This window comes from Cydia strobilella, chromosome 3 (assembly GCF_947568885.1).
Source record: "Cydia strobilella chromosome 3, ilCydStro3.1, whole genome shotgun sequence".
NCBI classification, from domain to species: Eukaryota; Metazoa; Arthropoda; class Insecta; order Lepidoptera; family Tortricidae; genus Cydia; species Cydia strobilella.
In genome coordinates, this window is record NC_086043.1 from 10,905,579 (window position 1) to 10,932,224 (window position 26,646).

Consider the following 26,646-nt stretch of genomic DNA (forward strand, 5'->3'; position numbering starts at 1 on the left):
AAATATATACTTTTACGTATTAGGATATTTAAACAAAATCTAATTTGTTCTTCATAAAACCTAATTGACTAAGATTCCATACAATTTGTGGTCAACTTTGCATTAAGTATAATTCGATTTGAAAAAGTTTAATACGAGTAAACTCATAAGACATATGTCCTTTTGTGAAATGTATTAAAATTCACTAGCAGTGCTTGTCCGCGATACGGAATTTTTGAAGGCTCAGAACAGTACACTATTGATGACAAGATTCAGGCTCGTCTAAGTGTAATTATCTACGAAGATAAGACGTAATTTAGGCTAACGATACAACCCAGCCGTTACCTCCAGACAGGGTGGGGTACGCTGTGGCTGTGATGTCTTTCCCCGCGTCTTGACGCTTATGATGCGTAGGCCGTGTGATGTCTGTCTCACGACGACTCATCCTGTTTACGATGATCTCTGAGCAGACGACGACAATGAGAAAATTCAGTTATTAGGCGCGTGCACGCGCAAATCGGCTTACAGCAGCTCCTGATCAACGAATAGTGACACGACGTGCAATGGACAAAGACTCACGCGGCCTAGCGCGTTTTCGAGAGCTTCAAATTAACAAAAAAACTCGAATTTGCTCGAAACATGTCTAACGTCGTTTTAAAGTCCTTTGATTTACCCAAGAAGAATTATATTTTGATTTTTATCAAATTAAAAAATCCACCACGTTCCTGAAATCTAAAAAATATATGAACGTGCATAAATTATGCTTTCTGTTTAGTTATTAAGCATAAAGCATGTCATATGTGTGGCATCACCAAAGGTATTCTAAACAAAAATAATTTATAAGACTATCAGTCTACTCAGCTTTCGAAGTAATCTTTCAAATAAGATTGTAATTTACTCAAACTCAAATGTTTATTATTGCGCTCATATTACATATAATGAATGGGCCAAGGTCCATTAATGGTAACAGAATATTTATTTATCGTTTAATTATATATACGTACCTAATGTACATATATTCGAGCTATTAAAATGCATAATAATATCCAGTTAAACCTGAGTAGGTAAAATCAGCGTTTAACAAACATCATTAGGAATTAATTTAGTATACATTTATAAATGGCTGCATGTGACGAGACCCTTTAAATAGAATATATAAATGATACGAACCTTTTTATTTTATTTAAATTACTCTTATTGACCGCAAGGCGCGATTGACCATATATTTTCACAAATATTGGTGTAGCGGCTTCTATTCTCGCAGCGCGAACGGGACAGCACAGCAATCAACCACGTAATCAATGAAATGAAATGAATATCAATCCACAGAAATTCAGATATTAAGCATCAAATCTAAAAACTTATGCCCTCCATTCAAGTATTCGCTCTGAAAGGAACGAAAGACTGTGCGACGTAATGTTGTATATTTTTAAAATGTAAACATTAAAGCCGGAATAATAAAAAAAATTGCCTTTGCTGTATTGCTACTATGGTTGTATTGAGAGTTCAGAAAACAAATATTATATTAAGTGGATTCATCTTAATATTTTAATCCATGACTTATGTCATGAATGTGCTATATTAATGACATAGCGGTATTGCAAGTGGTGGGTCCCCACCAACTACAGTTACTAAACTTATAATATCAAGGTACATATATTTTAAACTTGGCAAAAACGTATTGCATGGTACCATCGTATTGATGATGGCTGAAAGTGTATCGCGACCGACACATGAGAGTTGAACCATAGGTGCATTCGTCATTTATTGATTTTTTACGGTTTCTGTTAACTTCTTAATTATGTATTTATATTTTTATGTGCATAATCTGAGGGTAATCCTTTAAAAGATAATCGGAAGGTAATCGTTTTGTTACAGGTTAATAGGTATTTACCTAGTTACTCATTATTTACGACCATAAAAATAAATATTAAATATCTGTGAGAGATGCGAACAAATATATTCGTGTGTGTATTTAGCCAAATTGTACCGAAACCGATTTATCATTAACTCAGTTAGATGGTACTCTAATGGTCACTTTGTCAGGCTTCGGCATGAACTTGTATTCATGAAGAAATAAGCGTAAAACGTGTTTGCGTTTGTTTTTTAGCTTTAGTTGTAAGTTTAGTTTTTTGCATGCCAGATGCTGGTGAAATATGTGTTACTTATGTATAATATTGTCTGACCTCCTTTTGTACCATATTTCGTGCAAAATTAAGTTATTTTCTTTCTTTCTTTCTTTCATATTCAGTACTTACAAATTGTTTCATTGGGTTTATTAGATAGATAACGATGAAGAAACCCATTTTCCTGTAATTCAATTCAGTTAGGTGTCTTTGTTACAATTGGATGATTCAAATTATTTAATTATTCAATATCACTTAAAAAAGTAAAATCATATTTTTAAACAGACACAAGGTACTTAGATACTGACATCGCCTATGCCTTTAAGCGATCACGGTATTATAAATATATTTATATTTTTATGTATCCCATAGCAATATTGGCGTACGTATCCCGATAATTTGTATGGTTATATGCATATATAAACATTCAAAAATCGTCACCAAAATATATGCATTGTGCAGGGTATTACCACTTAGTTTATTCCATTTCATTTGTGGTAAAAGAGATTTTATCCAGCTTAAGTTTAGGAATTTCGATCAGATTCACATCACGTGACGTGATGTAGGTACACCTATTTAGCAATTCCCACTTTTAGAGACAAGTTATACTTATGTGGGTAATATAAAAACAATATAGGTACTATTGTATTGTTTCAATTATAAATTTACGAGGTAGTCTCGTGTTTATACAAATTCAACCTCTGGGCGGATAAAAGTACCGTACTATGGGTTAGGTGTGAGTAAAATTTATTCTGTCACCTATAATTGGATATTAAAAATCCAAATATATTTTATATGTAAGGATTTATTTTAAAAGGCAATGTAGTCTTGTGCCGAACATTTCGGCAGCTAGACCGACGTGTCTCTGACACGCACAAATCAAAAATGAACCGCGGAGCGCTGGTGAAAAAATTTAAAAGAAATATTTTTAATTCGAGGGTAGACTTCGAATGTTTTTCAAAATAAAACCCGTAAGGTTTTAGATTACATAAATAGGCCTACATGAATAAAGTATATTTGAACTTGAACTAAAAAGATAATTCTTTATTGCACATAGAAAAACTTGAACTTGGTGTTTTAAAATGTGCGTGGTTTTGATCGAGAACCGCTATAGATTTATTAAATTGTGTTATGCATTGCTATCGTGTTGACTCACGGCCAACCCCAAGCAAGTTCTATCTTCGTGACGACTCTAGGCCGCCCCCCAAGTTTATAGTTACCAGTCGTGGACTCACGGCCCGCGCGGTACTAAGTAAATGCAAGGTATTTGATCACAAAGTGTAAGTTTTTTACAAAAATAGTTAAAATAGTTACACTTAAGTATCTGATTTTTCTTCAGGATTTGAAGAATCTATTATCACTCGGCAATTTTGCTTGAGTTTTTTCTGTTGGGCCATCTAAAACCAAATGAAAAGAAAGCCTCCCTCGTCTCTTTAACACAACACAATATGATTATTTAGGGCCCTTTGTTTCGTTGCGCGCTGTCCGATCTTAATTAAACCTTTGGTTGGTTCACGACCAACCCCCGGGCGCAATCGGTGTTCGAAGTACGAACAGACTTTCCATCGTGTTGGTTCACGACCAACCCCCAAGATAATTTTTTCCTTCGTGTTGGTTCACGACCAACCCCCAGGATGATTTATTCCTTCGTGTTGATTCACGACCAACCCCCAGGATGATTTATTCCTTCGTGTTAGTTCTCGACTAACCTCCAGGATGATGAACAATTTCAATAACAAATATATTTTATATTGCACAACGAATACGAAACGAATAATCCCACAGCTTACATCTCGTATTCTCGTATAAATCGTATAATGTCTGCACTAAGTGCACTACGTATAGGCATTTTAAACGACTTTGAAACAAAATTATGATTTTACGTGCGTTCGTTGCCTCGCAAGAATAAAGAATGAGCAATGGCGGCAAGCCGCGCGCCCCATCAAGACTAGTTGAAAAAGTAGGGATAGACCTGTTTGAGTTAAAGTTTTTGCTACCTACTTTAAACATGCGATGAGTTGCCTAGTAGGTTAAAGGACTACCTGGTTTTTATATCTGAAGAATGAAGCTTGAGAAATATAATTATATACTCTCATATGTATTCATTTGTTTTTGGTAGCAAATAGCAATGGCGGATGATTGAGGAAAAACGTCTTATTTTTACCCTTTGGGTACGGACGGAACCCTAAAAATTAACCCTAAAATTTGAATTTCGCGCCTTTTTCTACTGACAAGATTTGCTTGACCAACTATATTACAAATATAATTGGTGTAAACTTGCGTTAACAAAGCGCCATCTATGGGACATTCTCTACTCTGTATTGAACCCTCGATGGCTTATATTCTACGCACCCACTAGGGCACGTAGTTCATGAATAGGCCCATAGATGGCGCCTTAATCAATATCTAGGTTTAAGATAGTAATAATAAATTTGTACTTCCACTTTGCGAATAGACACCATTCGATACACAAGCGCTTTCTCTCCGACTCCTGCCTGACTCCTTCGATCTCCACCCACGTGCCAACAATTGGTCAAACCAAATTGGCAGTAAATAAGAACAAAAAAAACTATACTCATCCTTTTCTTTCGGGTACTAGTGTAAGATAAAGATAGTATGATTCTCTCTGTCTATGTTTGAAATAAAACAGTCCTTTGACAAACTATAAATGTCAGCCGTTGGCGTCCACAACTCAAAAATGGTCACGTTTTTTTATTTGTAGTCTGCCTCTTTCGCACTCATGGTATGTTCATATACGCTTCTCTTTCGCACACTTGAGCTATTCTTTAAGCGTCATCGTAGTTGATTGCAACATTTTCTTTTTCAAATATGCCGCCTTTATGTGCTGACGGAAATATGTGTCCAACCTATATAGAATCGATTATATATAGTTTGAACCAACATTTCAGCAAAGATAGATATAACTCCGTAATAGATGTTTACAGTCTAAGGAAAAAACGTGCCTCGAAAATCAAGAAAATTTGATTCTCGTTCAGAGGGCGCCACTAGTTTTGGCCCACTGTTGTATAGATGGCGTTGACTGTTTCGTTTGTTATTTACCAAATTTAACGCATATCAGTGAAAGAACATGGGTCAAAATCATAAAAATAATTAATGCAAATAAAAAAAATCATTTATCCATATTTAAATACATTTTATCGTATTTTTATAAATATTTATTTGTAGTTTTAAAGTGTGTCGACAGATGGCAGTGAATTTACTGGGGTTACAAAATTTACTATGACAGTACCGCTCTAGTATAAGTTACTCTATGATTTCAGTAATTAAATATTATGTATAAATGTGTCTGTAATATTTAAGGACTATGGATTTAAATTTTGGCAATGATATAGGTAGCTCTCATTACGTCAACCAAATAATTAAACATGCCGAAATAAAAATATACTTATTTAGGTAAACTTATTTTTACATTAAGTAAGTACGTAGGTAATAAGAATTCTGTAAGACCGATTCACATCGTGCCGACATCATAGTCACCCTAATGAGTTTGACAATGTTGTCTTGTATTTTTATCGTAAACTTGAATAGTTGGGGCTTATCTGTGAAAAGATATACCACAATCAGCAAAACTTTCACTCCTGCAACCTTTCACACAACATCTTATACCCATTTTATACTTTATTTCGCAAATAAATCTTGAGCGCCGCCATTCATGTATTTTTAAATTTCTTCATCAAGTTGGGGATACCAATTAATATTCAAAGTTACTACAATGTCTACCATATTAAAATAATGTATTTTTTGTTGTGCACATGCTTGGTTAAATCAGTTAATAATATTGACATAATAACTATTTACAAATTACGTAAAAGATATCAGAACCGTACTCTGAATATAGCACTTAAATAATATAAGAAGGTATTTAATTTTAGTAGTTATTGATATAAATACTACCAAAATGGTATCTTTTTAACATTGGCAACATGTGCGAGTGGGACACCGCGACCCACTTTTGCTATCTCATGTGGACCGTTTTCTCTAGTCCGGTACGAACACCTTTCTGACTCGGTGATAAGGTTCAATTTAGTATGGCAAAAAAAGTGACAGCTCGCTCCAATAGAAAGTAGTCTCCATGCTTTTCATGTTTTCATTTCATTTTGTTTCGGTTTTCTGTCATTCATGAGTAAATTCAATTTAAGTATTTAAAATAATTAATAATTAAATCACTACTTTCTTAAAAGTACTAATTGCTAAACAAAAACGCGTTTTAATGATGTAAGGGATATATTAAAAATCTAGTGAGCCTTTCAAGTTACTGTTGTTTCAAAGTTTTTAAATAGGCTCTACAGGATTCCCATATTTTAAAGGAATCTCACCGGGAAAGTTTAAGAACCCTGACATAATATAACTATGGCTAATAATAGTGATAGTGTCATAGACTTAACAAGCTCCTTCACTTTAGCTAACCATTGTCATTTGGACAATGCGATTATCAATTTAGACACGGATGATTCTCTCCGTGAAGAGAATGTCGGCACTGTTGGCAGAGCACGCAGCAGACGCAAGAGGCGCTATTCCAGAACAAGGGCAACACAACAAGCAGACACACCTATTCTGGATCTATGTACGCCTGAGGCCAAGGTAACTATTATGAATCTAATATATTTAGTATATTTACTTCTTGTCCTTCACCATAGTGAAAACACCGGCCAAGTGCGAGTCGGACTCGCGCACCGAGGGTTCCGTACTTTTTAGTATTTGTTGTTATAGCGGCAACAGAAATACATCATCTGTGGAAATTTCAACTGTCTAGCTATCACGGTTCATGAGATATAGCCTGGTGACAGACAGACAGACGGACAGCGGAGTCTTAGTTATAGGGTCCTGTTTTTACCCTTTGGGTATGGAACCCTAAAAACATCAAGTCCTCATAAGCTTATCATAATTATTATAACCAAGTTGCTGGTGGTGGCCTATAAAGTGCTGAAGTGTAAGTACCCTCTTAATTTTTACTTGCCTTCCAGAACAAAAAATCGACTAAATCCAAGATTGAATCCGGAAAAGTAGCCATTCTAGATGAAACTCCAGCGAAACGACCAAAACAGTCCCTGGCTACCTGTCCTATATGCTTTGAAGAGTTCTGCGGTCAAGCTCTTGCTTCAACTAACTGTGGACATGTATTTTGTTTAGCATGTCTTGCCACTGCCCTCAAAGCTAAGCCGCAATGCCCAACATGTCGTACCCTATTGAGAGGGAAATTTAAATACCATCCTCTTTTCTTATAAATTATTTTTAAAGCTTAAACTAAGTAAATATTAGAAAATTAATAGTAGGTGATAAACAGAGGTTGGCGTGGGTGAGCTATTTATAGTTGGTCAAACCAAATTGTCAGTAAATAAGAACAAAAAAAACTTTACTCGCCTTTTCTTTTGGGTGCTTTATTATTGTTTGAAATGAGACAGTCCTTTGACAAACTATACCTTATATTTTGACATGCATTACATCATATTATAAGGCATATAGCTCACCCCCCCATCATCATGTATAGTTTGCTGTGAGACTAATATGAAAAAGGGGCCTCCTAATCTATTACATCAAGGCTGGTCCTTAGAAAATGTCAGAAAGTCTGCCTCTAATCTTGAAGTTGACAGGCTAGAATTGTTTAAACATTTCCTTGCTTTCTTAAAAAAAAAAGAAAAAAATATTATACTCAAATATGTGTTTAATGAAATAAAATTGTATTGTGCTTCAGCTAATTTGTAAATGTTAACATATTTGTGTTGTAATGTCAAGTAGCTATATATATAACTGGAAAATTAATTTTCTGCACGACTGGACAAATCTGATGGGGGATGTGCACCAAACAAATTTGCTGAAGTAAATTAGTCTTGAAATTATAATACCTAAAGATAAAGAGGAATGATACCCTATGTCCTTTGTATCTTATAATATAAGTTTGTGAACAAAGAATTCATAAATATGTAAATAAATATGTAATAAGGAATTGATAATAATAATAATATAATTAAATTTGCTGTTACTAACCGTAGTATAAGATTACCCATAAGCATTACTAACACGAATTGATCCCAGTTGGTTGTTGAATAAAGAATTTATTATTAGGGAATTATTCATATTCTTTAAATATTAGAAAAGTGTAATGTCTATTGTACCTACAGTAAGAAACAGAAGTAGCCACTAATACAGCAACTGTACAACCTACTGATTTTGACCATTTTGTAAACATTTCATTTATAAAATATGATTGGTAGGTACCTATACTATACTATTGATTGACCTATTTGTTAAAAAGGATACAGTCTCAGGCAGGGCAGCTGTAAAAGGATACAAGTCTTGGGCAGCGCAGTTGTAAAAGGATACAAGTCTCGGGCAGCGCAGTTGTAAAAGGATACAAGTCTCGGGCAGCGCAATTGTAAAAGAGCGTAAGTTCCACTTAACACTTATGCCCTTTTATACGCGAGACTTGCACCCGTTTTCACTAGGGCTAGGGCCACAGAAATATCATTAAAATGTGTAAAATATCTCATACCAACACATAGGACTATTTTATTTTATAATAAGTAAATTAACTTGTAAAAGAGCATATTAACTTTATAAACACATCTGTGATACCCTGATCCTGATACCTTATTTATTTAAATTTAAAATATGTTCAAACTGTGTTATTGTACTGATTGTGAAAGTTTATATGTATGTTCAAAATCCATAAGCATAATGCAGTCAGCGAATCTTTTATTTCTTTGCTGACTTTAAGACCTAGAAATATTTTTTCCAGTGTCTACTTTAATATTCAAAATCAATCGATTAAAAATGTCTCTTCATATTTTAATTTCATTTCTATTGACTGTCTGCATGACTTTGGCGCAGGGCGGCCGTGTCGTGTAAGCTTAGTTATTTGACTGTTGACATAACTACCCATTAATTGATGATTAATTGCCTATTAACATAGAGTTAGACCAAGCTAAGTTGGCAGCGATTTTGATAGCCCAGACCAGACTGTGCAAGTGTTATTTAAACGTGTATAAATTTCATAGATGTTTGACGTTTAAAATAACACGTAGTCTGGGTTATCAAAATTGCTGGCAACTTAAGCTTAACCAAAGATAGATAATAAATCTAGATAAATCTATCTATCTCCGTAATAGATGGATACAGTCTAAGGAAAAAACGTGCCTCGAAAATCACGAAAATTTGACTCTCGAACAGATGGCGCCACTAGTGTTGGCCTACACTCGTATAGAGGGCGTTGACTGTTTCGTTTGTTATTTATAATTTTAACGCATACCAGTGAAAGAACATGGGTCGAAATCATATAAAAATAATTAATGCAAATAATTTTTTTTTATCCATATTTAAATACATTTTAACGTATTTTTTTAAATCTTCATTTTTAGTTTTAAAGTATGTCGATAGATGGCAGTGAATTTACAGTGGTTAAAAAATTTACTATGACAGTACCGCTCTATCTTATTATATCCTCATTGGCTTAACGCACTAGACGCACACACAGGGCGGGCGGGTGCGTGCGACCGCGGGTCGGGTCGGCGGCGGGCCCGCGGCGCAGTGTGATCGAATGCTCGGCGGCGGATCCTACGTAGTCTGTATTAAGGTACTCTCTCTCTTTCTCTGTGGTCGCTTCCTCATTCCTCATGACTTGAGGATCGTGGTCATCAGTGGGTGTGGATGCTCCACACCTGGTTCTTGTGATCTGCCTCCATCGGTGCCTGTCCATCGCGTGAATCGCGTCTCTGACGACCGAGCAAAAGTTTGTTGAGGCCTCTTTTACTTATTATTATTAATTCATTTATTCATATAAAACAATTACACAGTTACATATACTATAAATGCGCCAAACTGGAGTAACCAGTTCCATTGCTCCATCTCTTTGGAGGACGTTCCCGAGCTCGTTTGCTCTCCGTGTTTCCAACAATGATCAGCTTTTCAAGGCTTTCATCTCCCCTCCTCATTATGTGGCCGAAGTAGGACAATATGCGCTGTTGGTAGACTGTGGATAGGAGAGTTTGGACACGAAGCTGTGAAAGGATCGATACATTGGTGCGCATGGCGGTCCAGGGTATCCTCAGCATACGCCTCCAGCACTACATCTCGAAAGCATCGATCCTTTGCCTTTCTCGGTAATACTAACCCATCAAAAACATTACATGTAAAAAGATGCCAGTCTTCCAACGCAATACTTCTACTACAAAAAAGTTAAGAGATGTAATGTGATACCAAGTCGGTTATTTTAGTCAGTGCCAGGGGGTGTTAAAACCGCATCAATATTAGATATCTTTAATTTTACGTATAATGACTTGGCCATCGCACGGCTGCATAATGACATAAGGATCATCGTCAACTATTAAAAATAATTCTAATTGAACATAACGCTAGTCTTAATCACATGCAGCTTGAGCATTACACATATTTAGGAGGGTACGAGTAAAGCATTATGTGCGATTGCCAAGTCATTATATGTATTAATAAAAATTAAAGATATCTAATATTGATGCGGTTTTAACAACCCCTGACACTGACTAAAATAACCGACTTGGTATCACATTACAACTCTAAACTTTTTTGTAGTAGAAGTATTGCGTTGCGAGACTGGCATCTTTTGACCTTGTGTACTGTTTCATTTCAATTGTGGTTACTCATAGAGTACGTCTGAATGTCTGCCAAATTGAACCAGTTTGACAGTACTGGCTTCCCTCGAATACGGCTGACCCTCTTTGACCTGACCTGATCATCTTTTTACATGTAATGTTTTTGATGGGATCTCATATCTTTTTGTAGGCAGTCTTTTTCGGGTACTAGGTACTTCTTGTACGTCAGCTACCACTTTTCTCAAAGCTCATACTCATACCGGTCCCACACTATACTCGTACTCATACCTGTACAATACTCATGGCCATATCAAGCTATACTTGTATTCATCCAATACTCATACCCAAGTCCCCATCCCACACCATACCCGCACATGAGTGCCATATGTATATTATGTATGGTATGAACCTATACCATATTCATATTCTTACCATACTCATACTATACACATCTTTATACTCACATTGTACATCTTAGACCTTTACTTTACCTACTATTTGTTGGAACTGCAAAAGTAACTTTGTAATAGCATATATTTGTATAGGACTACAAACTTCCTTATGCAGTTCCTATCTTTAAAACGTGACTGATATTGCAATATTTTTAGGTTTTTTATGGCTTGTTAAGCTAAAAAAACTACTTATGTTTAAAATTTGAAGCTTGTTGGTTGGCTGTTGGCTAGAAGTACCTTAGAATTATGATGATCGGTGAGCGAGTGTGTCAGTGACAAAAGTAAGGAACTTTGACGTGCAATAATTCTTAAACTACAAGTTCAAATTGAATGTTCTTGGGAATATATGTAAGCCATATCATGCCCTATATGTCACTGAAAATTCAGGGCTCTAGCTTTAGCCAGCACAAAATTACAGGACGTCGAAAATGTCCTGAATGGCTACGAGAAGAGGATGGTACGGCCGTGCCTCTTTGTTTTGCTCGACTTCCGTGCCCCCAGATAAGTAATTAATAGATTTAACTCTGTTAATATTTTGAGGTATCGTGATTGTCCTATTTCTAACCGGAATCTTCTTTAAACTAATCTCACCCGTTTCTTCATAAAGTCTTATTATTCTAGACTAGCTTTTGCCCGCGACTTCGTCTGCGTGGACTTAGTAACAGCAGCTAAAGTAGCGCCTGGAAAAATTCTTATAGCAATAATTCAATTTGGGCATATTATGCACACAAATTAGCAGGCACTTCATTAATTATCTTAATTCCACCCCGCTTTTTACTTTCTTAAGGGATGATTTTCGGGATAAAAACTATCCTATGTCCTTCTCAGGGACTCAACCTATCTCTACGCCAAATTTCATCTAAATCGATTCAGCGGTTTAAGCGTGAAGAGGGAACACACTGAAAGAAAGACAGACAGACTTTCGCATTTATAATATTACTAGCTTTTGCCCGCGACTTCGTCTGCGTGGACTTAGTAACTCCAGCTAGAGTAAGAATAGCGCCTGGAGAAAGTCTTATAGCAATCATTCAATTTGAGCATAATATGCACACAAATATTAGGCAACTCATTAATTATCTCAATTCCACCATGATTCCACCCCGCTTTTCACCCTCTTAAGGGATGTTTTTCGGGATAAAAACTATCCTATGTCCTTCCCCGGGACTCAAACTATCTCTACGCCAAATTTCAACTAAATCGGTTCAGCTGTTTAAGCGTGAAGAGGTAACACACAGACAGACACTTTCGCATTTATAATACTCATACTCATACTCATTTATTTATAATAATATTTCATATTACACGTCATAATTGGATTTACATAATATATTCAATTCATTCAAATAATCATTAATTAAATTAAAGTAAAATAATACAATATCAAGATAATCAACACATTTCAAATTTCCAATAATTAATAAAAACTAGTATGGATATGGGTTATATGGATTAGTATATTAGTATTAGTATGGAGTATGCCGAGTATGGATATACTAGTTTGTCTAGCCTTTCCTTGAAGAAAATGTTTTACTATATCCTTTTTAGTATGAAACTCGTAAAATAAAGGCAGTGCTTCATATTCTGATCATTAATTTTGAAAATCTAATATGCAATAATTAAATTCCCACTTCAAATGACAGATAAGATAACGAAATCGTAGATGCAACGACACCAAAACAAATTTGTAAGTTCTCTTTACTTCTGGAACAGCCTTTATGTACATACACAGGGCAAGTTAAATAAAAGCTTGTTAAAAGCAATAAACAGACAAGTTTTAAAAGTATTTCAGTTTTTTTACCCATAAATAGCCATAATGTAAAATAATATCATGCTTATTAATCGAAATGACAAACTAAATTGCTGTACACATTTTTATTAACGAACTAAAATTTCAGTCTCAAAGTACTTAAAGTAACTAATAAAAATAAACAATACTTATATCTAGGTACCTATATCTAAAATACGTAGTCAGCTAGCGATGTATATTTTTAAGGACTATTATTCTTTGCCGATGAATTTTTCATCAAAAAAGCCATACCGTGAACTCTGAAATGTTTTTCTAAGTCTTCTGGATCGTCGAATTGATCCCGACAAATTTGGCATTGATTTTCGCGCAGTGGTTCCTCGACTTTAACTATATCCGTGGTGAAATTATTCTTTAACAGGGCGTCAGCATTGTAGCATTGTTTTGAAAGTATATATTCGTTAACGTCGGATATACCATGCTCTACTAACAAATGGGTCGTAAAGGAGGGTTTAACCACGAAGCATTGTCCGCATTCCATGCATTGGTACGCCATGTTGGAATCTCTATGAGTTTTCAAGTGCTCTTCCAGTTGTAGTTTGTCTTGGGCTTCGTGACCACATTTTTTGCATGCTAATGGATTACTACTAGAGAACGAAGCTTGAATACTGGAAGGCTGCCCAGCGTTTTTTTGATTTTTGCTGTTCCTTGGTTCCCTTAGTTTTTTCAAAGTTTCTCGGAACCGTTTTCTGGCTTCCCTTCTTTGCTTTCTTTTGAATTTCTTAACGTTCATTTTTGGTATAACTAGTGTCGCATCCAAACAGCGATGCTCTTTATGATCAGCCGCAAAATGAGTTTTGATATCATCCCAGTTTTCAGGTATATCTTTCTTACACAAATAACATTTGATTGTCGTTTCTGCTGGTATCGTGAATTCTGGTTCCGTGATGACTTGCTTACTAGAGGCCGACGCTGAACATTTGAAAGGGCACTCGTTAGGCAGAATAGATATTTGTTCATATTTGCATTTGTAAGTGAAGCTTCTTGTACACTTGTCACACCTTTTTACTACACGATAAACCAAGCCAGGTTTATCAGGTTTTGGAGCAGAAACAGGTGCTGTGGCTGACTGGGGTGTAAACTTTCCAGTTTGACCGTGGTTGTTAGAATAATGCTGCAATAAACTGCGGACTTCCCTAAACACTTGACCGCAAGCCCAGCAGGGATACACAAAAGCAGAATTTGTGATATGACCCCTCAAATGATTATCCATTTGATTGTTTAGTACTAATCTTCCAGGGCACATCTCACATTGAAAGAAGATTAAAGCTTTCGCTTCAGTAGCATGGCTCTGCAAATGTTTAACTATAGTGGCTTCATTGAAACACGCTACAACACACAAAGGGCATTTAAACACCCTCTTCATGTGGTTATTCCTCATGTGTGATTTGTATTCATTTGGATGAAATAAGTAACATTGTGGAAGTGGGCACTTGTACCTAGCAGTAGCTCGCATCATCCGAAATCCTTCGCAGTCATGAGTGTATGGATATTGTATCATCTTCTTTGTTAAGGGGACCCCACATTCTGGACAGATGAACGGCCCGTTGCCTGAGTGGAGACGCAAGTGCGCTTTGAGCCCACAAGTTGTTGGTAGAGCAAAGAGACACACTGGACAGGCGTGAACTTTATTAGTATACTGCATAAAATGCTTTGCTCTGTCTTTATTTACTTGTGTTTTAACTGTTATTTCCAGATTACATTCCAAGCACGAAAATTTACTCGGCGTTTTAGCTTTAATTTGTTGCAGCAGAGTTGCTTTCTGGTTGTTAGTTTCTAAGCGTATGCCATGTTTAGCTGCTAGATTATCAAAGTAGCTTGCTGGCAATGGATCTACTTTCAAATCGCTGACGTTGATTGTAGCAGTTTTAAAGGCATGTGACCGGATGTGAGAGAGGAGTTTGCATCTGTTGTTAAACGTTTTCTGTTGATTGCAGTATCTGCACATGTAGGTGATCACAACAGATTGCCGATTGATATGGTATTCATAGCTTGATTTGAAGAGAAATCTAAAAAAAAAAATTTATTTTGCAACCGTGTTGTAATTCCGCCCCACACTCGCGTTTGCGGCTTCGCGCCGCGATTCGCGCACGAGTGTGGAGGGGGCTTAACAAATACACTGAATTTTCGGGCTTTCCTTTTTTGTAAGTAAGCAATATGCAATTGGAAATTAAAAAAAAAAATTACATGTAAAAAGTAATTGCGCCTTCAATTTACAATTGCAATTGCAATTGCAAATGGTTAATTAATTTTTCAATTACATTTTGAAATTGAAATTAGAAGTTAATTACTTTACTCAATTACGAATTACTTTTATTGAATACAAGTTTTCGATCATCTTTATTTCCAAAATCATATTAAAATTATGGATGAACTTTAAATTTGACTAACCTTACAATATTTGACTTTTTGTATTAAAAAATCATAAAGGAGTATTTTGCAAGTCTTTGTACAAGCGGAAATACATAATTTAAAAAAACAGTTTATGTATGGGAAATTCAAGGATTAAAATGTTTGATTTTTATACCATCGGGTTTAAGTTAATGTATAAAATAAATGACAGTAAGAGTGAATTTGTTCATCTTTGTAAATTAGAAAAAAAGTTAACATTCAGTAATTGAGTAATTTAATTTCTAATTGTGTTAATTTCTTTTCCAAATTACATAGGAAATTTAATTGCATGTAATTAAGTTTTCATGTTATTGAATTACAAGCAATTTAATTACTTACATGCAATTAAATTACACAATACAGATATAGGGACCGTGTCTTTTGGAGGGTCTGCCACCTTGTGACTCAAATCAAAAACTTAAACTTGACATTGAAGCTTAGTACTAATAAGAAGGTGCTGCCCCCTACAATTCATATATGCGTCTTGCGCATAGGAACTGTGCCATCTAGTGGCCCATATCGAAAACTTATATACCAATAAACACCTCTACAGTTCATGCACATAAAAAATCAAAAAAATACAGCATCTTTTGAAATAGGTAAACTAAGTTCGCATGCCTGGGAAAAGTAATGATTAAGTATGGAAAATAGAGAAAAATATTTCTTGTAAGTTTCTCTATAAGTAAAACTCTCTAAATTTATAATTAATTGTTTCCTATATAATATTTTATATGTCACTTGATGCCAATTTAGTAGTAGTAATCTTTAAGAGTTCCTAGAGAACTGGTAATACAAAATAGAAACATAAAGATGGTGCAAAGCAAAACGTAGAACATCATGGTTTTAGTACTTTAAAGGCTGGCGTCCACTAGGCTCGCCGAGGCGGATCGCAATAATTCGCCTTCTATACATTTACTATGAAACTGCGTCTATTGACGAAGAGCCGCGGTGCGTCGAATCGAATTTACCATTCATAGTAAATGTAAAGAAGGCGAATTATTGCGATTCGATTCGCCTCGGCGAGTCTAGTGGACGCCAGCCTTTAAAATGAAATATTTTAAATAAATACCTCCTTTGTGAATTTAAATACGTGAGTGACCCGTTATTAATATGTTTAATATGCCTGTGTCTCACGGAAGTTTTGTTATTAAAATTTAAAAACTTCATAATAGAATGCAGGAGAATTAAAATCCTAATTAGAGCAGGTGCTTACATGCAATGCCAAGAGGAACAAAAGGAGAAAATATCAGAGATGGCTAGAGTGGTCAATTTGGAGACTTAAAATAATTACTAAATTAGGTTTACAACTTCAATAACAGTCTACCAAGGTTGAGAGGTTTCATCACTGAATACAAGTCCTGTCACCAACACAAACCTGTACGTTTATAAAAATGATTCCATTTCTAAACTAACACTTGGTTATTAAGCTTCATTTCATTCATAACCTTTAAGTTCCATAATTTCATGGAACTTAAAGCAAAATCATGGCGGAAAGGGTTTTACCTGTCACCGCAGTCAATGCATGGATGTGTTTTATACCCTGTTGTAGGTACAGGAATGACATAGTTGGGAAGAGCCTTTGTAAATAGAAGATTCTTTATGCTCAGTCTGTCATTTATTGTATCAGAAGCCATGATGTCAAACGCTGCAACAGTAAAAATATATTTATGGAGCATAAAATTGTAAAAAGGTAAATAGGAAAAATAACTATTATTTATAGTTGGCTTAATTATGAAATTTTAAAATCATAACATAACATTTAATCTCACAATTTAATGTCAAATTAGTCCATATATCTTAAGTCAGTCAGGCATACCTACCTAAATACTAAACTTACTGTTCATTACATGTTATTCTCTCTTTATCAATTCATGCAACAGTAATATCAAAATAAAATAATGAATTTGTTAAAATACCTAAATGTGCTTTAAAGAAATTTCCTTGTAAGTATATTAAATTTTGCAGGGATGGCAACACCGTCATAAGCTATAAATGTTGTAATCATTCGTGCTACTTTGGAATTGCTCAACAATTGGAGAATAATGTAAGGCTATTAATAGCAGCAGAGTTAAATAGCACTTACCTAATAATATCCCATGGTACAGGTTATAAATGTAGATATTTTAGTTGTATTACATCGATATTCACAGGCCTTCCGTGATCAAGTTTGACAGTGAATGAGTAAATGAGTAATATGAGTATTGCTCTGTGATTGGATGAAAAATTACGCCATCTAGCATAAAACTCCAAATTTCAGTATAGTATTGCCATACTGAAATATTACAAAAGTGTTACCAATTTAGTAAGAAAAATATTTGTGCGTAAATATGAATTACTGTAATAAGACTTATGAATTACTGTAATTAAATCCATAAATGTTCAAAAAAAAAATACTGTAATTAAATGGGGTGCTAAATTTACTTAATATCATCAAAGAACTGTCTCATTTCAAACATAGACAGAGAGAATCATACTATCTTTGTCTTAAGCGAGGTTTAGACTATCAAGAACTTGCATGCAATTCTCATTACATTGCGGTATCTGATAAACATTTTGAATGCAGTTTACCTTAGTAGTCAGCAATGAAACGTAAATTGCATTCAAGTTCTTGCTAGTCTAAATCTCGCTTTACACTAGTACTAGCACCCAAAAGAAAAGGATGAGTATAGTTTTTTTTGTTCTTATTTACTGACAATTTGGTTTGACCAACTATAGTGACTATATCAATTACCTAATTACTTTTTAGGGTTCCGTATCCAAAGGGTAAAAACGGGACCCTATTACTAAGACTCCGCTGCCGTCTGTCTGTCACCAGGCTGTATCTCATGAACCGTGATAGCTAGACAGTTGAAATTTGATGATGTATTTCTGTTGCCGCTATAACAACAAATACTAAAAAGTACGGAACCCTCGGTGCGCGAGTCCGACTCGCACTTGGCCGGTTTTTAATATGAAGTAAGTAGGCGATTTCAAAACTTTAGGTTAGGGCGGTTTCACAAATTAGGCAACGTTTTCATTGTTTTGTTGTCACAGGTGGTTGGTTCACAAGTGGTCACAGCTGATTTATTTCACGCTGCTAGTGTTGAAAACGATAACCTTGTAGTTAAAAAAATACGGATCATAACCAGGCTTTAGCAGAGAACATCCATCCATCTATAATTCTATATGATATGCTTCTTTATTGTTATTTTCCTTATTCAAATTACAGGGATGCAAAAAAAATTCAAATTTGGATATTTGCGGTAAACCGCAAGAATTATAATCTCAAGGGCCATATCATAAACCCTCGTAATACCTACAACTATTTCTTACCTAACTTTAATTCAAATTCTTAGTTAGACTTAAATAAGGCTTTTATCTATCACAGATTTCAGGGTCTGGTTTGTTATACTTAGGTTTCTAAGTCTCCCAATCGATACTCGCCTAGCTCTCTTTCTAACATTATTATTATTATTAGTTATTAAGAGAGACAGACGGCAATCACAGGTTAGGGGCCTTTGATTAAGCATGCCAGTGCATTCCATATGATAGAAAATTACATCCTTATTACTGCTCCCGATGTATTTCTGCTGGTTAGTACCATACTTACTATCATTTATACTTGCCAATTAATAGTTCACAGTAGCAATCAAAATTATTGTAAGTAATAAAAATAAAGAAACCTCTTATTAAATTTCTTTGGCATATATTGCGAAAATAATAATTATTACTATCGTTTGTACAAAGCAAGTATAAAAATGTATACTTAAGTGTATTGTAAAATTAAATGCAACAAAATAGCCACATAATATATTATTGGGTACCTACTTTAGTCTATGTTCATAATATTACAGTATGTTAAAGGCACATTGACATGACTTACCTATGACTAGTTATGTAAATTGAATTAAAACTGTTATTTCATAATTTAACCAACAGTATGTAGAATATAAATATCATAATAATAGTACCTACATTATTATCAGTATATGATAAGTAGGAACAACAGTTACTTATATAAACTACATTGTATAAAAGTATGACGACATTGATGACCTATTTAATATGGCACTGGGTCTGATAAGTATAATAATTTATACTATACATAATGAAACTGGTAAAAAAAGACATGGCCAGCATTTACATAAGAGTAAAAACAAAATTAGAATGGATATAAAATGATACTTATAACCAGGGATGGTCAAAAGGGTCCTGTGATTAACACAAAATACCTATAGGAAGGGAACACTCACGGAATATCATAAGGTGACGTGTTGCATATCAAAAAAGGCAAACCAAATCTACCTTATGATATTCCGTGTGTTCCCTTCCTACAGTTATTTTGTGTTAATCACAGGACCCTTTTGACCATCCCTGGTTATATACTTAAATATTTTTTTACCCTCATTGAGACATTTAAATATTCTTTAATGCTATAAAACATATGTTCAAGTTAATGTAGAACTAGAACTCTTCAGAATGTGCATTGGTATCAATAGTATTTGTTTGATGAAAGTGGGACAAAATCTCCTTTTCATAAAAATCATGTTTTAAATAATACACAATATCAGGCCTTGCATTGAATGCATTTTTATCAATAAAGGAACCATAAAGTGCCCTGTTATGAAGCATATCTTCATCCTTAGGCATTAAGGTTAAGTAAGTAGCTACAGCCATTGCGGCTTCTTCAAATTTATCAGAATGATAATAAGATATCTGCAAAAAATTCAAGGTATCCGCGAGGAATTCAATACCAGATTTAAAACCCAGTATTGAGAGTTTGTTTTGACATTGCTGTCTGCATTGTAACAGGGATAGCATGTTGTTTGACACAGAGATGACAAATTCTGGTGACCATTCTTGCTCCGATAGATGCTCACAGGCCACACGGCAACCCATTTCCCAGGCCAAATAATCTGCTATGACTTCTTCCATGGCCATGATTGTTTCCCCCCATTTTTTCTGCTCATAAGACTCCAACCCAACTTTGTGCAAGACCTCAAAATCTTCACTTTCCAAGTCAACCACTTCATTCAGACTCACTTCAGGCAGTCCAATGTAAAACTTGACATTATTCTTCATCACATCGTCCGTATTATGAGCTTGGAAATAGGTATAGGCAGCTGATGCCGCTTTCTGCAGTGCATTCATTTGGAAGTAGCATACATGTAAGTATCCATAAGGCTTTCGTGATTGAAAATCTTGTAATATTGTATCCTTTACATTACTGTTTATGCGAACTGCTTCAAGTTCTTTATCTCTGCAGTTAATTAAACAATATCTTTCATTTAAATATGATTCGAAAACTTGTAATTCATTAAAGTTGGGTTCAATTTGTGAGTGTTTTGCTTGAGTCTTGCATTTCACTCCACAGTTTATAAAGATAGAATTGTAAAGTTTATACAGATGTAGAGATTCTTCAAACTTCGATATGCACTCACTCCATCTCTCGCCAGTATACGCTTGCACACCTTTTAAATATATTTTCTCAATTGATAATAGTGATTTACCATTGCACGAAGTAAACAATACCAAAATAGTCAAACATATAAAAATAGAAGGAGACATGTTACACCAAAGGTCCACACGACAATATTTGTTTTTGGTTTGGTCTACGTACTTATGCTATTACTATTAGTTAATTTAACTTTACTCTTTAAAATAAAAGTAAACTATTGTCCGTCAGCATGCCGTCAGCCATCGGCGCCATCGACGAAGTGTGACATCCCTGTCACACTTACGGACGAATTTACAAGTGCGACAAAGAGGCAACGTGTCGAACGTGGTTCGCGGTAGGACCTCGTCCTTTCTAAATGTTGCCATTCAGGAAAAATAAAGCGAAATGTCATGGCCCTCCACACTAATACGCGAACGACGGCGCGAAGCCGCGAACGCGAATGTGGAGTCTAGTTCGCTAATCAGCGAAACAGACTCCACACTCGCGTTCGCGACTTCGCGCCGCGTAGTCTGGAGCGCGCTATATATAGTTGTTCAAGCTAATCTTGTAAGTAGAAAAAGGCGCGAAATTCAAATTTTGTATCGGATGATAACCCTTCGCGTCTACATTTTAGGTTCTTCCTACTATGAAAATTAAATATGAGGAGAAAAAAGGTCTGAAAATTTTTGATAGTTTTGTTTTGTGGCACATTTTCACATGGGTAGGTAAGGTACACCTACATTTTGTATGATACAAGGGCCTGACATTCTTTGATAGAGAAAAATATATAGTCTTATTCTTATTGCGATTCCTATAAGAGGAAAGAGAAAATAGTGCCATGCTTTGTCCTTATCACCAACCGGGTGGCATCATAGGTAGGAGGCGATGGCGAAATACCGAAATTTAAAAGAGTGAAAGAGAATAAATCCTATGCTGCCCAAATTTTATATTCGCTAGTGGGGAGTCGATTTCGCTGATTAGCGAACTAGACTCCACACTCACGTTCGTGGCTTCGCGCACGAGTGTGGAGGGCCCTTTACCCCCGGTCGCTTGGGGCGCGTCTATAACAACTTGTATATACTATGTCTATGGTATGATAGGTATATCATAAAACTCAAATTCAACTAATATGTTGTATGGAAAACTGGGGACCTTTTTCTTTTACAAATAAAAAAAGACCTATTTTAAGATTATTTATTTATATTCATCCTATATTATTATTATTATATATTACTATAATGACCACTTATAATAAAGCATACATTCATGGAATTAGTATAGTTTAAGTCAGTGGCGTAGCAGGGGGGGGGGGGCTGGGCTGGGGGGGGCAAGTGCCCCGGGCGCCATCCAAGAGGGGGCGTCAAAATGGGCAAAAGGCAGTAGCAGGGAAACTTTTGTCAGTCGTCAGGGGCGCAAATTTGGTGACTGCCCCGGGCGCCATATCCTCTAGCTACGCCCCGTTTAACTCCTTATTTTTATAAATAAAGAAAAGGAAACAGTGTCTTATGTCCAGTAGGACACATAATTATGTACTGGCAAGGTGCGAAGTTGGTGGAGTAGACCGCGAGCCAGGTGCAAATTTCGTCAGTTATCGCCTCCCGGGCGAAAACTCGTATAGCGGTTAACGGCTATGTATGATGAACCCTCGTGAACGTCAGCTGCCGCTCCGTTGGTGGGTTAAGGAATGGCAGCCACCGAAACGCGTAACACGGTCTTTCCACCGCGATACAACCGGCTGACAATTTGTTTTATTAACAATAGCATCTAAACTATCATCTGACAAAGTATCAAACGGGAGGCGATGACGCCGATGACTGAAAAGAATTTTCTTTTTTACATGTTCATATGACCAGCTGACGGTCTTTCCACAGCGATACAATCCGCTGACGATTTTGTTTATTCACAATAGCATATAAACTATCATCTGACAAAGTATCAAGAGGGTGGCAATGACAAAAAAAAATTTATAGACTATTTGCTGCCATTCCTCAACCCACCAACGGAGCGGCAGCTGACGTTCACGAGGGTTTATCATAAATAGCTGTTAACCACTATACGAGTTTTCGCCCGGGAGGCGATGGAAATCTGTTCCTGGCCCGCGGTCTAGAGGGAGAAGTGGCACTGTCACAAACACATGTAAACCTATGGAATGTCCCACATTAAGGCCGTTTGAACTAATTTTACTCCAAAAGATTTAACGTTGAAAAGCCCACAAAAGGGGGGCAGCACCAGTTGTGCACCTAGAGAATATAAGTTGAGGTTTATTATTTTATTATAGCTTAGTGAATGGTATTGATCATATGATCTACAGCTTTCAAAATTTAACCCTCTGCTTAAAACATAAATGTTTTATAACATTTAAAACTTTCACGTTTTGAACTCATATTAAATTATACCTATTTACAATCTGGTCTATCGCAAATTTATTTTGTTACCTTTATTTACCGACGTTTCGACACAGGTTTCACTGGTCGTGGTCGCGGCTAACTGACGCATATTAGCTTTTTCCCCATAGTTCAAGGATTATATATCTTGTTTTTGTCATTTTTTGGGATTCCCTTGGAAATTATCCTGCTCATAGTTCTCTCTAAAATCTACAGCTGGTTGGCAAAATGGGCTTACCAGTTTTCAACACTCCTTAAACCAGCTAGCATAGGGATATGTCCTACAATGCAGTTTGGAAACACCTGCCCTAGTAAAAAAGTCAGAATTTAAGCCCACCTTCATTCTGCGCACATAGATATCATGTAGATATTTAATCACAAATTTCATATACTAGACTGTTTAAATTTTAGTGCCAGGCTTCACACTTTCACAGGGTCAAGAGGTGCTTGGGGATGATGAAGTGGGTGTGTTTGCTTGCATTTCCATTTGCTCAATGCGCTTGTGACGAATCAGGTTTGATAGAATGCCATCAAACGACGTCGTTTTCTTCTTGGCAGAACCGCGGAGCGTGTCTTCGCCCTCCCGTCGCACTCGCAATCGCAGCGAACTTACTTCATCCATAAAATCGAAATCAGACTTTTCTTCTCTTACAGGAGAGACAAGCACTTCAGGCTTACTTTCTTTCGTCACAGGTATTGGCGAAGGCGCTCGACGACCTGAACATTTCCATTCCAGCGACAAACTTCCGCCTTTATCAATAGTATTGTAAAGTTCTTCTAATTCGTTTGCGTCCACCACCCAGTTTTTTCCAATATTAGTGCCATGTTTTGTAAGTTCGTCATCTGAACACGGTAAGTCCCAATCATCACCCTGCAGATTGACTTCAGTCATTTTTAGAAACAGGAAACAGGTGTCTTGTAAACAATCAAAATGGTATAAAAACAAAACGCCGACTGACATGACAGCTCTGCTTCATGGCCATGGAGACTATATAAAGGAGCCAAATCTCTATTTATGAAACTCAGAATAATGACTAAAGCATAAAAGTCGGGCAAAAATGCTTCGCAAATATGTATATCCGTACTTTACTTCCTTACGAATTAGATAATGTGCCGAAAAGAGATGCATATATGCTTGTTATTTCTCATTTACGTACGGTGTCATAAGTTTGATAATTTGCTAGGGATGTAACTGTGTCGACTTTTTATATCGATAAATTATGCATAAGTTTATGTGCCGTGTAAAAGAATAATCACGAAATTGGCAAATTGATAATAGTCTGGCTAATGAAAATTGAACCTGAAAAAACGCGGCAATTTCAAAAAAATCTGTAGCAGGCGGCTCGTTGAATACAAGGATTGCATAACTTTTATACTTTTTATAATTTTCATATTCTAAAAATCATTAAAAAGTATAAAAATTATGCAATCCTTGGAATCTAAGAGCCGCCTGATATGAGGATTAATGCATGTACCTAATATAGCTTTTATCTCATTTGCAGTCTACCACTCATCTATTTGTGGTATATTGTACAAAGAAAAATCGATAGGGTATATCGTATCTGAAGGATACAGTCTTGATATTTTGTGTCAAAAACTAAACAAACTGTACCAACTGATGAAAGGCGCAGTTAAAGGGTTAAAGAGATATTTCCCGTTCGATATATGGATGTTACGTATCATTTTATGATTAATATGTACCGTATCTGCAGTATAGTTCCATAAGTCTCGTGAAATAGGTATTGAAGTAGAACTGTGTCACTTTGTAAAATTTAAAAATTAAAAAAAAAAATGTTAATTATATTATTTTTAAAATTGCTTTCTTGGAGTTAGACATGAGGATATCACGTATCATTTGTGGTATATTGTACAAAAAAAAAATCTGCCAAATCGTGACTGGAGGAGCCCAAACTTGGTATGTTTCGAAAATTCTTTTTATTTTAATTAAAAAAAAAAAGCCCGAAATGTAATGATGTGATATATTTTTAGAATCGCCTTAAAAAGCCCTTTCGTATGATACCACATACGATAGGTTTGGAATTTTTTTCCGAACAAAAAAAAAAATGTTTTACCACAAAATTTCGCTGGGGGGGGGGGGGCAGCGAAATTTTTTTTAGGAACTGCGGGTCAAAAATTTTGTTTTGTCCTCTAGTATGTGTGTGCCAAACGGCTAACCTGTACATCGATTTGCGGTATTTTTATACGAACGGGTTAGGTTAGACTAATAGGCACAGCCGGGCTAGCACATTTTTTTTTAATTTTTTTTTTTTTTTTTTTTTTATCAAACAAGTTAAACAGCATGACAGTAAATTACCAAACCACTGCTAACTTACACAGAAAATACAAAAAGAAAAAGAAACAATATACAAATAATCACAAATTAAAATACTAACATTTAAAAATAAATAATTAACACATTTTAAACAGTTGAAGGACGTGCATCCATCTTCTCACAGAACCTCAAACATTCATCACGCACAACCACCTGTCTGCCTGCAAACAAATCACACTGAGAGGCTGATGCAAGGAGCGCATTCAAAAGGAGCAAGGAACGAACCAGAGGGGAATTCCTACGCGATACAGTACGCAAAGCCGGGACTGCCAGGAGACAACGGTCACGAGGTCTGAAATCGATTCTGGTCCGCGAGGGAACGTACAGACGTACCAATTGCTCCGCCAGTTCGATACAGTCCGACTCCCCGCGCAGGATACAGCAAGCAGTAGTGAGAAGTGCAAAGTTACGCCTTACCTCCAGCGAGTTGAAACCCAGTATGCCTAGCAAAAATTTGGTTGGGTATAAAAACGGATAGTACCCATACATTTTTTTATAGAGGAACCGTAAGAATACTTTTTGCACTCTCTCCAGAAGTAAGACATAAGATGCTTCATAAGGGTTCCAAACAACGGAGGCGGACTCCACTTTGCTTCTCACTAGGGCACAGTAAAGGAGCTTTATGGTACCTGTGTCATGAAAATCCCTAGAATTCCTGATTACAAACCCTAACCTCTTATAGCAGTCACGCGCTAATGACAACATGTGATCATGAAAGTTGAGGCGGGAGTCAAGGATAACGCCAAGGTCCCGAATGGAATTGACACGGGATATAGCCTCTGAATCCAGAGTATACTCGTAGAGAAGTGGATTGCGAGCTCTACTAAACGTCATGACTGCACACTTTGTAGTATTAAAAGTCAGCCTATTTTTGATACTCCACCGGTAAACTCTGTCTACGTCTTCCTGGAGAGATAAACAGTCTGATATGTCTTGGACACCGTAAATAATTTTGAGGTCATCGGCATACACTAAGCATCTGGCAGATCCAAAAACAGATGGTAAGTCATCGATCATGATTCCAAAAAGCAATGGCCCTAGAATGGAACCCTGGCTGACACCGGACAGAGTCTGAAAGGTCTTGGACACAAAGCATCCGTGCTGCACGTACTGTAGCCTGTCACGCAAATAGCACATGATTGGCGCGAGAGTATCTCGCCGCGACATAGACTACCCG

The 26,646-nt window shown here is 36.0% G+C and overlaps 4 protein-coding genes across 4 annotated transcripts; 1 reads left to right on the forward strand and 3 right to left on the reverse strand.

The window, feature by feature from the left end:
* Positions 1-6,238: 6,238 nt before the first annotated feature.
* Positions 6,239-8,895, forward strand: LOC134756283 (E3 ubiquitin-protein ligase RNF4-like). Its single transcript, XM_063693117.1, has 2 exons — positions 6,239-6,707; positions 7,091-8,895. The coding sequence occupies exons 1-2, from the start codon at positions 6,477-6,479 to the stop codon at positions 7,349-7,351; spliced, it is 492 nt and encodes a 163-aa protein (XP_063549187.1). The 5' UTR covers positions 6,239-6,476; the 3' UTR covers positions 7,352-8,895.
* A 4,104-nt stretch (positions 8,896-12,999) lies between these two features.
* LOC134755826 (zinc finger protein 532-like) lies at positions 13,000-17,516 on the reverse strand. Its single transcript, XM_063692436.1, has 3 exons — positions 17,421-17,516; positions 16,841-16,982; positions 13,000-14,955 (listed from the first exon to the last, which is right to left on the reverse strand). Exons 2-3 carry the CDS (start codon positions 16,969-16,971, stop codon positions 13,131-13,133), a joined length of 1,956 nt encoding a protein of 651 aa, XP_063548506.1. The 5' UTR covers positions 16,972-16,982; positions 17,421-17,516; the 3' UTR covers positions 13,000-13,130.
* A 1,507-nt stretch (positions 17,517-19,023) lies between these two features.
* Positions 19,024-21,017, reverse strand: LOC134755827 (cartilage-associated protein-like). The gene has a single exon (XM_063692437.1). The coding sequence runs from the start codon at positions 20,882-20,884 to the stop codon at positions 19,781-19,783; it is 1,104 nt and encodes a 367-aa protein (XP_063548507.1). The 5' UTR covers positions 20,885-21,017; the 3' UTR covers positions 19,024-19,780.
* A 2,556-nt stretch (positions 21,018-23,573) lies between these two features.
* LOC134756213 (PAXIP1-associated glutamate-rich protein 1-like) lies at positions 23,574-24,029 on the reverse strand. Its single transcript, XM_063693042.1, has one exon. The coding sequence runs from the start codon at positions 24,027-24,029 to the stop codon at positions 23,574-23,576; it is 456 nt and encodes a 151-aa protein (XP_063549112.1).
* Between the last annotated feature and the right edge of the window lie 2,617 nt (positions 24,030-26,646).

What these genes read in the sequence shown, in the direction of transcription:
- LOC134756283 (XM_063693117.1), top strand. Translation starts at nt 6,477, where the DNA reads ATGGCTAATAATAGTGATAGTGTCATAGACTTAACAAGCTCCTTCACT. An exon ending in TATGTACGCCTGAGGCCAAG is followed by an intron (nt 6,708 to 7,090) that starts GTAACTATTATG and finishes CTTGCCTTCCAG; the next exon opens with AACAAAAAATCGACTAAATC.
- LOC134755826 (XM_063692436.1), bottom strand. Translation starts at nt 16,971, where the DNA reads ATGGCTTCTGATACAATAAATGACAGACTGAGCATAAAGAATCTTCTA. An exon ending in TGCATTGACTGCGGTGACAG is followed by an intron (nt 14,956 to 16,840) that starts GTAAAACCCTTT and finishes TTTTTTTTTTAG; the next exon opens with ATTTCTCTTCAAATCAAGCT.
- LOC134755827 (XM_063692437.1), bottom strand. Translation starts at nt 20,884, where the DNA reads ATGTCTCCTTCTATTTTTATATGTTTGACTATTTTGGTATTGTTTACT.
- LOC134756213 (XM_063693042.1), bottom strand. Translation starts at nt 24,029, where the DNA reads ATGACTGAAGTCAATCTGCAGGGTGATGATTGGGACTTACCGTGTTCA.